General features: G+C 39.3%; 1 protein-coding gene across 1 annotated transcript; it reads left to right on the plus strand.

Annotated features, from left to right (window-relative positions):
• The first annotated feature begins 356 nt into the window (after positions 1–356).
• ATP6V1G3 (ATPase, H+ transporting, lysosomal 13kDa, V1 subunit G3) lies at positions 357–11,207 on the plus strand. Its single transcript, XM_010015090.1, has 3 exons — positions 357–438; positions 8,245–8,345; positions 11,034–11,207. The coding sequence occupies exons 1-3, from the start codon at positions 357–359 to the stop codon at positions 11,205–11,207; spliced, it is 357 nt and encodes a 118-aa protein (XP_010013392.1).
• The last annotated feature ends 1,625 nt before the right edge of the window (positions 11,208–12,832 follow it).

The following is a 12,832-nucleotide window of genomic DNA, read 5'->3' on the forward strand; positions in this document are numbered from 1 at the left end:
GACTATATTCTGCTTCAGGAATAAAAGATTCAAGAGAAAAGAAAAATCCCCATTAAACTACAAGCCACTTGGAGTGCTCTTTTCTTCCTTTCCAATGTGTTAATCGGACACTTCAGCTTTTCTGTGACCCTGAGGAGGGGAGAACATTCCTTTCAACCTCACTGCTGTGTTTTTCTGATTGCACTAGCAGGTCTTTTCACCCAGCAGCAATCCGGGCAGAGCTGGCTGGTTTGGTGCAATCTGGAAGGCTGTTGTAATAACAAACAGAACAAAAAGCACAAGGAAGAGCCTGACAGCTGTATAAAACTCCCTCCGAGCTCCAGACCCACAGAAGTTCATCAGCCTCAGCAATCAGCATGACCAGCCAGTCTCAGGGAATCCAGCAGCTTTTGCAGGCAGAAAAACGTGCCAAGGACAAACTGGAGGAAGCCAAAAAAAGTAAGTAGCTGGGCTGGTTTTACTGTAGTTTTCAACTGCAAGCTCGTCAGGATTACAGTGGCTTACAGAAAACCAACATTATTTCATCTGCATACATCACAGCTGTGCTGCTCTTATTCTTTCTTCACACTTGCATTAGCACTGTGCCTTGACTGCAGCCAGGTACTTAACCAAACCTGAACATGCAGAGTTTGCTTAAAATTCTGTGTGCACGTGTGCTTGTGTGTGCATGCACATGTGCCTTATTACATTAAACAAGGTTTTCTTTGTTACATTCATTCTGTCAGCTAGATTTATTCTTGCTTTATCTCAGTGCCAATATTAGCTATTTAAACTAGGAGCCTACATGCCTCTGGCTGCCAGTCCTTGAGGATCAGACTCCAAACTCTCTCTTTATAGATCTTGTATAATTTTTTTCAGTATACCTCTTTACTTGTGAAATCTAGTAACTTTCCTTCTAATCTTAGCTGGGCTTAGAAAGAAAAATGTCTGAAAACAACAGGAGATAGTAATCAAAGTCATGGTACAATCACAAGCACCATCAATGCTGTATAGTCACTGATAAGTTTTAAAACATGGTATAAGTAATCACCAAGTGATTAAATGTTCAAGTTAAAATAAATGTCTTATTTACTGAATGCCTAAAAACCCAGGACAAAGCATGATTAGCTATCCAATAATAATACTTTAAATACTTTTATTCTAGTTATTTGTAAGCCAAAAATTAATAACAACAAATAGAAAAATGAAGATGTCTGTTAGAATAATTTAAATCAAAGAAATAATTCCTCTGGCAGAGTTTTTCCATTATTGATATCCTTTATTTTCTGTATTCATCTCCCAATGTTTTAAAGCAAAATACGGTGACCTGTTTCTCCTGAATGTAGGTACCAACCGTATGAATCACTGACCTGCATTAGAACCAGAACTGTTTTGTACCCTGATTTAGAAACCAACAGCAGGAAACAATGTTGTCCTGCAGGACTCAAGTGAAATGCACAGAGATGATGCCGTGTGGATCAAGAGTGTGACAAAGGAACACATTCTGTTTTCCAGGGCAAAATAGAAGTCAAACAAAAATAATCAGTGTAGCTTCTATCTCCCTGTTACAAACAAATCAGCTGTGTGTTCATTAATTACTAGTTTGACAAGTTAGTTTGTATAGCAGCACACAAAAAAATAAGTAGAAAGGCAACACCACTTCCCTGAGCATCCAGACACTACCCATGCATTGCAGAAGCAATGGGGAGGGGGAGAATTCGCCCACCTTCGTAAAACAGAAGGCTCACAAAAAGAAGGTGTTTGGAGGTTGCTGCTCCCAACCTGAAATCAAAGAATAATTACAAGTGATTCGACCCTTATACAGCTAAATGTGCTCTGGGTGGGATGGTTCTTCCCTTCTCCTGTAGAGCAGAGGAAATGCACTGTTCCCCAAAGCAATAAGCAAGAAGGCATATGACCTGGAAAGACACATCCCCCAGTGAAGGGAGTGGAAGTTTGGTCTGAACACAGGCTGCAGAATCAGGCCTTTAGCCATAATAGCTTGATGCTGATAACCCTTTACTTTTGGGTTTGGGCTTTTTTGTTGTTTTCATTTCTAAATTAAAATGTTTTGTTTCTGAAACCAGTAAAGTCAGTTTAGCTTTTTTAAAAGAACCAGTTAAAAAGAGGTTTTGTAAATTAAGGAACTCCAAGAATGAAAAGTATCATTACAACATAAAAGTAGCGACCCAAGTTGCCTTGCAGAATCCAAACATAGTTACTGGTGCCTTTACTCTGCCAAAAAACACACTATCCTGTCATCACCTCAGCCCTATACAGCATGTTTGTGATAAGCACAAAGCTTCTTACAGATAAAGTATCTTCCAGACCCCCTTGAATAAGAAACTTGAATTAAACCACTGCCTATGCTTACCTCAACACTAATACACTGGTAGAAGTTACTCAGCAGCCACAGAAAAAGAGCTATTAAGAATTTTGCTACCAGTAAAAATATTCGGAGTAAAAATATTTCATCAGTATGACTTTCTTCTCTATTACTTTTACGAAGTAAACAGGTTTTTGCCTTTATAAACATTAAGGAAAATAAAAGTTTCTCATACATAAATATCTTGGGGGTAGAGAGGGAAATAGAAGAGGAGATAAAGACGACAGAGCCAGATTCTTTTCAATGGCATCCACTGAAAGGGCAAGAGGAAATAGCAAAAACTTAAATGTAAGAAAACAACTCTATAACTGTGAGAGAGATCAAACCCAGGAACAGGCTGCCCAGAGAGGCTGTGGGCACCCTCCATCCTCAGAAATGTTCAGACCCCCTGTATATGGCCCTGATCAAGCTGCCCTGACAAGCCTGCTATGAGCAACGGGTTGGAGTAGACCCTGGAGGCTCCTTCCAGCCTCAGCAGTTCTGTGTGATCCCACGAAAAACCTCAAGTATTTCTAGGAAATCTTATTCCTAGGTGTAGCTGATCAAGGGCAAAAAGTTCAAATAACTAATGAAGTGGCATATTCATCTCCAGCCTGAAGACTGTGGTTTCCTTTTGTTCATGTTAAATACTGCCAACAGTTTCCACCAGGGCGAGAACAGCTCTTGTGAATTTTAGATCTCATGATCACACAAGCAAGGTCAGGCCTTTATGTTTCTGATTTGGGTTTTTTTAAGTCAATCTGGGTTTTGTGCTCAACCAAACGTTACAGTTAATCTAATAGAACAATTATAGCTAGACAATCATTACTGTATTCAATATTACAAGAGTTCTACAGAGAAGATAAAAATAAAATATTAAGCAATTTCCATGTTGTCCTTAATTTCAATTTTATTCATAGCAATGTCACTACACCACCTTAAATAGCTAACTATACCAGCATAACTTAAATGCTGTGGAACAAGGTCAAAAGCGATTCTTTTAATGCCAACCTGGTTATGCCAAGTCAGGATTACTTCAACAGTCTCTTCTCCAGAGTGATTCTGCACTTAGGTTGGTGTAAAGGATAGCAAAGTTTGTGTCTGAACATAAAAAGTAAGATAAAAGGAAATACATTAAATGCAACTAATATAACCAGTTTAATCAGTTAACCTGTGCACACAGATAGACTTCAGTGAAACAAGGTGAGGACATGCTGCTTCACCCCAGAAAACGCCAGCCCAGATCCACCTGGTACCAGTTTAGATCAGCAGCTTCTGCTCAGGAGCTGGCACTCTGCAGATCTGGGCTGCAAGAGGAAGCAGTGAACCATTCAGTGAGTCCTGATGCAGTCCTGTCCCTGTTAAACTGTACCTATGGCCTCCTTTGTTACTGAAAGCAGTTGTTGCACAACAGCACTGTAGGAATGAGTCCAACTGTTCTATTTACACTGTAATGTGAGAAGGATGAATGGCAGGTTGTTCACGGGACACAACTAGGAGAAGTCATTTTCAAGGAAATGCGATTAGCAAAACTCCCCTTATGCAAACCCTTCAGTGTTTACAGTTGATACTCACATAACCAGATCAAAATGTAGTGTGAACACACATAATATACTATATAAACAGATAACGGGCCTATTTTTTGCTAACATATGTACAGCTCTTTGTAATGCAAAATTGACTTTGGATAGCTGAAAAATTAGCAAATATATAAAATTATATTTATAGACATGAACCAAAGCAAAAAATACAGTGTTAAAGCTGTTCTGTACATGTTTTTTCATACTTCTTTCTCAATACCCTTTATTCTGGCTTGCAGTATTGTTACTGTACCATTGGCTGACATCATTTATACCTGGAAAATTACTAATAGGTCATTGGTAAATGCACACATGCAAGGCTGAAACTATTAAATTGATTAAATAAACCAAAACAGTCTGTGATCCTCTGGCTTTCTACACACAGCACTGCTTTAGCTATCATTTTTGGATCCTAGAAATAACCATGCATTGTCAGAGCCAAGACGTCAATTCCTGAAAATCCTTTTGGGTAAAACAAGGGAAACAAATGTGTCATGAACACTGGATTTAACGCAACTTGTTTTCCCATAGATTTTTCTATCTTGGCTTGAATTTCTAGCACCTAATAAAATGAAAACTCAGATGAAAGATTTCAGAAAATCAGATTAAAAACAAATGCTAATCAAAATAAGATATTGTAAACAGAGTTAGATCCACGGCATTCCCTTGGATAATATCCAGGACATACTTCATCTACTGAAAAAGCAGTACAGACTGATCAGCTGCTTCTATTGTATTTTATTAGAAATGCAAAATAGCTTTCTCAAAATGAGCATCCTAAATCCCATTTTGCAGATGATTTAACACTGTTGAAGACAACTGAAATGGTCCTATTTAAAGAAAACATGATTAATTTTTGGCAACTTCTTCATATGAAATTATTTCTATGCAGGACTTCAGCTAGAAGCCTAGATTATATGTTTGAAACAGAAAGAAAATTTTAGCATGGCAGTTTTTGGGATGTAAAATAACTCGGTGTTTGAGCAAATTAGGATGCAAGACCTGTGCTTTCTACTGTCCTTTTCTTGCAAGATCAAAAAACCCCAATGACCTAAAAAACTTCCAAGTTCTTTTGTACCTAACCAGAGCTAGGAATTTCATTAACATTACAAAAACACCTAGAAAGAAGACTACATCCTTTCTCCATGCTAGTAATGTTTTCCCATGTTAGGTAAGAAAATCTAACACAGGGCTGACCTGTTACAGAAAGTTGGTTAAGATTTGGCCGATTTAACACAATGCCTAGAAATGTATAGGCTATCAGCTACAGTAATCATGGATGGCAGCAGACAAGGAAACTAGAGCACAGCTGCTTTGCTGCTTCTCCATCTTCAAGGATGGGAAGGAGGGATGAAGAGGCAGCAGCAAACCTGGCCCCCACAGCTCACCCTTTGGGAGAAAAGTCTCTTCAAACTCAGAGTTTTCTGTACCTCACCTTTATGATCCTAGAGGAAATATCACAGGGACAGGTTGCTTTGCCCATCCTCTTGTATTTCTTGCCCTCTTTTTGCATGATCTCGGCTGAATTTCAACGCTTTGCCATTCTTCAATGTGTAAGGTTTGATTTCAGCTCATCTGTGCTCTGCAAAGAATCCCATCCAGAAAATCGGTAAGACTTTGAAAAGGCAATCCCATATTGCACAACTAAGGTAGCAGACAAGTGGTTAATAACAGACTGATTAATTAATTTTGGTTTGTCTCTAGTGAAACAGCAGGTTAAGCTCTAGTTTCTGCTTAACTTAATCAGGTGCAGCATATGCACTATCGCATATGTTGGCAGTTGCCGATTCTGTCCACAACGTTGTTGAACTAGCAGTAATTTACTCACAGCTTTTCCACTTAATTAAATAAGAAGCAGCAGGTTCCTGCTGTGCCAATCCTAAAGGCATCATGGAAAAATGAAATGGCTGCCACCCTACAGTGACACCCTATGTATTGTGCTTACTCCAGTGCACTGTCAAGAGCTGACACGTATGTATATATATACTTTTTGGTTCACTAGCTACATTGTCAGAGGCAAATGAACTGTTGTTTTACAGTTACTCTCCTTCCATTTTGTGCATTTTTAAATGGATTTATTTATCTATACGGTGGCCAAATATGCAACATATTTACTACAGATGGCCCCCCAGATGGAATTTGAAATTAAAATCCCACTGATTTTGAAATAATTTAATTTGCTATAGAGATCCAGTTCCTCAGCTGGTGAAATTGGCAGAGCTTCATCATAGTCACTCCCCCGACTTACAGCTTGAGAATCACCCCCAGCTCTGCTCCTAGCGAATAACTCTATAAATGTCTGATCAGCTCCAAATTTGGAGAAGGAAATAAAGGAAACTTCAAAATAAAGACCTAAACCTGGTTCCAAATTTTGTTGTCCAGACTGATGTCAGCTCTTACACAAATCTGTCAGTTCACACATACTCATCCCAAGACTTCATATGATGAGTGACAGAAGCTGAGGAAATCACACACACACAAGCTCTAGAAAAGCGCACATTAGGTTTTAAACTGCCTCTCTGCACCCTAACGCAGAAGCACAGTGCCTCGGTGGCAGAGGGACCCTGAGCAATACAGTTAACTACACAAGAGAGCACTGCTCTGATGAACTGAGAGTCAGTAAAGCTAGCTAGTTCCTCACCAGGTTGCTCCTTCCTGTAAAAAGCCTTTATACGATCATACACCCCAGTTCCCACAATAAGAACACCCACAACATCAAACAGTGCAGGCAACGAGACTTTAAAAGGCAATTCACATTTCAGGCACCTCTCTGCTCCTAATCACCCATCTGCTGATAATGACTTGAGAAAGAGCCATCAACTGGGCAAATAATTTACTGGTGGATCAGGCATTTTACCCAGGCTTTCGTTGAATCTCAGATGCCTCATATACAATTCAGCCTCCTCATTGAGCCATGCTCGGTGGAAGTAGACTGCTAAAAGCCACACCTGATAAGGCTTCAGAAGCCCAGCACATGTGTAACCAATCCAGTGCAGCAGCCTGGAGAAAATAATCAGAAATACTGTTTGTCTTTCTAGCCTAGTTGTATAATGTTCCTTAGGATTTCAGAAAAGGTACTGTTTTCAACTTCCTTGCTTGAATTGAATGATTAAAAAAACCCCAAGCAAACAAACAACAAAAACTTACAAAAGTATTCATATTGCTCAGTGATGTTAAGTAAATAAATAAATGGATGTTTCAGGCATGAGACTAAGATGCCTTTTTCCAGTTGCTTAGCCTCCAATCTCTCATTCTTGTGAGATCCTAATTAAGGCAACTAAGTAATAGCTTTTCCAGCCATTGAGACATTTTTCGCTGTTAAGGGAGCAAGCTTATCTCCTCCCACTCCTGAAATTCTAGCTGTACAGCAGAAAGAGACCCCAGAAATCAGCATCAGCCCAGGCGTCTCAAATCTAACATACCAACTCTCAATGCAAGAGGTTTATAGCCCCCTCAGTTAGAAAGCGACTTGTTCCAAATGAAGTAGTGTAGCAGATTCCTGTGGTGATCTATGAAACTTTACCAAGTTTATACGAAACAGGCATACAGAGATGCATCGCCATGGGGTGGTTATGACATGTTCAACACCTGCTTCATGTAAAAATTTAAGCATCACATCCACATCAAACCTTTATTCCTTTGCTTTACGTAACATCCCCGCTACACCATGGAACGACCTTACGGTGATTAAGGGAAAAGGGAGAAGAGGACAAAGCCTGAAGGTTGCAACTCAGTTTGGTAGTGGTTAAGACATATCTTGCAGTACTTTGGAAACTTGCCAGCTCTAAGCAGAATCCAGTTGGTGTGGGATGAAGGGATGCTGGCAACCCATCAATACAGCAAATCTTACAGAATAACGTCTTTTCCCATCAGTGACAACTAAAATCTGTTATCTGGCTGCTACTATTGCTGATATAAGAAAGATAGATATTTATTTAAACACCAAGCTGTGAATTAAAAAAAAAAAAAAAAAAAAAACACCACCAAAAAATGCATTTGTGTTATGAGAAAATATGTAATTGCAAGAAGACTTCTGCTGTTAGCAAAACAAGAAGCTTTTCATCTGATGTGTGCTTTCGCACAGGGAGTTGGTCTCAGAAGATGGGTATTTTATGTGACTGGCTTTCAATCAAAAAGTACCTACCTAAATCACTTCGGCTCTTCTGACCATTCTTGTGCAAATAAAGCTGCTGATGACTTTGCTCAAAGCTTTGTCTGTTCTAGTATGTCGAGTAAAATACCTCTGATTTAGAGATATTCATCTTTTGGGATAAAGTGACAACTGTGTATGAAGTCAATCTCTGCTTTTTCCCCCATCAGGAAAGGGAAAAAGGCTGAAGCAGGCCAAAGAAGAAGCCATAGCCGAGATAGACCACTACAGGTTGCAGAGGGAGAAAGAATTTAGGAACAAGCAAACAACTGTAAGAAACCTGCATATGTTCTTTTGTAGTGTCAGTCTGCTCAATGGTAAAACAAATTGCTTCAGTGTTACACAGGGACTTCTGCAAACCAACATGATCATACTGATTAAACATAGAGGTATCACCTACAGTGTGTATATACTTCATTCCGACTTCTTCACAGGCTTTGAATGCATTTGAGAAGGTATAGTGGACTTTCATGACTAAAATTGGCCAGATTCTGTATTTGGCTCATGCTTGTCCTTTGAAGACATATCTCTCAAAGAAAAATGCCTTTGGGTCCCCTTTCTCTAAATCCAGGCAGACCTCATTCCTGTCTTGAAATGAGGTTTCAGTAAGGTGGATGTTGCAGTAAAAGCAAAGATTTAAAATCTTTCTTTCTGTTTCTGTTCTACTTTAGCTGACTTTTTTAACTGCATACAAGACAGCATCTTTGATGAACTGAAATCTTCAAAACTTTGGGGGATTTCACTGCATTTTCATAGTAAAGATATTGCTCTGGTGTGAGCTCAATTTTTTCATCACAAACAAAATTAAAGCTGCAGGGAAAGGCCACTGTCTGTGACTGAACATTTCACATAAGCAGGACAAAGCACATATTGTTTCTCAAATGACAGTATGTTGTACAAGATCATTGCTGTCCTCCTCCACATTCCCTGACCCCATTATGTCAAACATTTATCCACCCAGGCAAATGTCATCATTATTAACCTGTGCCTGGAAGGCAGGCAGGAGTTCCAGCTAAGCCAGTGCAGAGGGAAGTCTGATGCCCAGTTCAGTTAACTGGCTCAGGTATTTGGACACAAGTATTTTTAATTCTTTGTCACAGTCCCATTTAATGTTATTCTTCCTCTTCTACTTACTCTTTTGCTGTATCAAAACTAGGGTAAATTTTCACATACTATAGATGTTCCACATCCGTCCGGAATGAACAACAGCAGCAACAGAAAACTATTAATTTGAAGGTAGAGTGACAAGCTTTTTTTTTTTTTTTACACAAGATCTCTTTTGAAAACGTATTAAATTCAAGCCCAGATCTCAAACAAATTTTGCTAGTGCCCATGGTGTTCGTACTCAGGGTCCGAGAGCTGTGAACTCTGGAGATGTGCAGGCTAGTTCTGAATTTTGTGGCTTCCAAGTCAGTAAGTCAAGGTAACATTTTAGAGCCTTTGGAATGACACTAGCATAAAACCAGTAGTGACCAAATAACAGACAAAACTTCAAGGTCAGCAGAACATTGTCTGCATTCTGACAAGAAAAAGGTCTTCAAATTCAGAAGCAGAAAACAGTTAAAAAAATGCATAGAAGAATTGGCTATCTCATTACAGTATTAGCTTGAACTGAGAATGCAGGTTCCCAGTCTGCAGAAGCTCTTCTTAAAATTATACTGTTATTATACTACTTCTCTTGAGGTTTTCCAAAAGTATTTAGTAGCTGGATAGCACACAACCATCTGGGATCTCTAGAAAGTTATTTTCCCCCATGGAAAACATCAGCTTCATAAATCTGATCTAAGCTGTACAATCTTCCCCACATGTGACCCTTACTACTTGTCTAAAAGCTAAAATGAAATGCTAGCTAAAAATAGTTACTATAGGAAAATATAATGTTTTCCCAATATTTACAACTACATTTATGTCCTGTATTACTTCCAAATCAGAACGTGGTTTACATCTGGATTACAGAAAAGCTTTTTACTGCATTGTCAGGTACTGATAAAATTGCAAAAGATCTTAACTCAGATGCATTTCCTTCTTTTAAGGACTAAGTTGGGCTGAAATCACATGGAAAATAAAGTTCATCACTCCTCTCTCATTTTTCGTCATGCACTAGGTATTCCACTAACATCACAGGTTAGCTTCAGCTGCTGGTCCACTCCAGAGAACCATGGCAGGAATACGAAGACTATGTTACTTATTCCTTTCTTACTCTGTCATCATGCAGAAATGTCTTCTGCTCTTCCCTATGGAATTCTTTAGCTGGAAACCTTTTCTCTTCTGGTATCTGTAAAACTTTTCCATAAGGGAGGAATTCAAGGGATGTTGGGGCAGTGGGGGAGGAGGGAGAAAAGTCACAGATTTGGAACTCATGCATCTGTTAATAACATAACCTTGCTAAAATGTTCAGCAAGTCTAGAGTCAATTAAATTCTTAGCGAATGTCCTGATATTAATTGTGCCAGAAGCTGTCTGGTAGTTTGCCAGATAAGAAAACGTAACATTAACAGACCTTGTCTGCGGCCTGTTGAGGGTTGTACATCACTAACTGCTGAAGACATTTCAAGTACTGTGAAACTGTAATATTTTGCTCCTTGGCCACACTCACATTCATTTTCAGTGAGGCCAAATGAAGCACACGGGTGACAGAACTTAGCTGACTAGTCATTAAAATAGAAAACAAATTAAAATGAGCGATATAAAAGACAAACATGCACAATGTTGTTCCCACAGTGAACTGGGAAACTTTCATTACATAGGGAGATTCCCATTGCTAATGAGCATATGAAAGAGTTCCCTTTAATCCTGTTTTTATGCATACAGTTCAACCTAGATCATACCCTTACTGTTAGGAAGCACTGTGACACTGCACATGCAACATGGATTATGTTTAGACCAGATGATGAAGAAAAGTATGATAAATGTAGTCACACATAACCCTTTATTTTGCTCAAAGGACTTCTGCTTTTCAGGTCATGGGCTCCCAAGGCAACCTCTCTGCTAAAATAGAAGAGCAAACAACAGAAAATGTCCGAAACCTCACTAGCAGCTACCACAAGAACATGGAGAGCATGATGAAAAAGCTTTTGAACACGATATGTAATATAAACCCTGAACTTCACCCAAACTTCAGACATGCAGTTTAAGATTCATTGATGTACTTAAGGATGTTTGTAAAAGTAGTCTTCTTTCTTGATAAGCATAAATATTTTCTCATTTATTGTTTCTGTATATGTGAAATAAAAAGCCAAAAGCACACAGCTCCATATAGGCTTTTGATGTGACAAGAATTATACAGGGTTTCACAGGCATTCACAGGAATATTGTTTCCTGTTGGTAGCTAAGCCCCTGTCATTTAGACAAGGGCAAGTCAACAACAGTAGAATAAACGATTATTTGATACCAGCAGCTTTTCAGTGGGAGTCCTTTATTCTTTTTCTTTTATAAAATGGTCTGTAGTGGGATGTACTTCTTCAAGAGTGGTGAGACACTGGCACAGGGAGCCCAGAGAAGCTGTGGCTAACCCATCCCTGGCAGTGTCCAAGGCCAGGTTGGACGGGGCTTTGAGCAACCTGCTTTAGCGGAAGGTGTCCATGACCATGGCAAGGGGGTTGGAACTGCATGATATTTAAGGTCCCTTCCAACCCAAACCAGTCTATGGCTTATCTGTGATTCTGTGTGGTGTTACATAAAGTTTTCTTATCCCAATCCTCATTGTACTTCAAGAATAGCACAAAAACTTAAAGGATTTCTGCTTTCCTTGTGAGACACAGAGTGGCCTGCTTATGAAACACATAGGAAGTCTGCAGCTTTTGGTCAAAAAGAATAGGACAAAACATTTTCAATCTTTGTATGCCAATTTAGAGCAAAATATAGCTGACCTTTACAGAATTACATTCAAAAGCCATATTCAAAGTATTATCCTTTTGTACAGCCACACCATAAACTCTGTATAGCTTTGTCAAGTCTGAAAATTGAGGACAGGAGTAATCATTATTTACAAAATTGCTTTGGTTCAAGGTGCAGACTGGCAGATCCGTCATAATTTACACAGTTACACCAAAAGCACACGAATTCATGGGCTCAAACTCTACAGCAGTTACATTAAATGGTACCTTAACTCACAAGCTGTTCACAGAAATCACATCACTTCGAGCTCACTTCTGTTACCCTAAGTGACCTTGAGCACTATGCAATGGCACAGATTTCCCTTGCAATAAATTCTGCTGAAGTTTGTGAAACACAATATGATCTGATGCTTTCAAGGTGAAGACCATTAAATGTGATGGGAGGATGATGGGAGGCACTGCTGAAGTGGGGATCTGGCACACACCTGCATCATGAAGCTACTTAATGCCTTGTCTCCAGTACAAAATTACATCAAATTAGAAAGGAAGCTTGAGAAATTGCAATGACCAGCAAACAATAGCCATGGTTTTCAGTCCACATAGACACAGACAAATCATTTCAATTTCACAGCAGCTAGTCATAGGCAATCTCCTGTTCCAGTGAGGTTTACACAGCTGACATGCTGTCATGCGTAAAATGACCATAAAGCTGTAGTCAACTTAATGTCAGCAAACATGACTCCTCAAGGCTGTGCCTGGATGCCACATAATCTCCAAGCTCTGATTGTTACAGTCTCTTGTGCTTGATTATATTCTCTGGGGACGCAAGGATGCTAAGGAATGGGAAAGAGACTAGCAATCCTACTGACATCAGCTGAAGGCTCATTTACTTGGGAGGGCTTTGAATCAGGTTATGATAGGTT

This window comes from Nestor notabilis, unplaced genomic scaffold, assembly GCF_000696875.1.
Source record: "Nestor notabilis isolate BGI_N333 unplaced genomic scaffold, ASM69687v1 scaffold6225, whole genome shotgun sequence".
Lineage (NCBI taxonomy): Eukaryota > Metazoa > Chordata > Aves > Psittaciformes > Psittacidae > Nestor > Nestor notabilis.

Bases quoted from the DNA above. Each gene is read 5' to 3' on its own strand.
- ATP6V1G3 (XM_010015090.1), top strand. From the start codon at position 357: ATGACCAGCCAGTCTCAGGGAATCCAGCAGCTTTTGCAGGCAGAAAAA. The intron at 439-8,244 runs GTAAGTAGCTGG...TTCCCCCATCAG, and splicing joins ACTGGAGGAAGCCAAAAAAA to GAAAGGGAAAAAGGCTGAAG. The intron at 8,346-11,033 runs GTAAGAAACCTG...TCTGCTTTTCAG, and splicing joins TTAGGAACAAGCAAACAACT to GTCATGGGCTCCCAAGGCAA.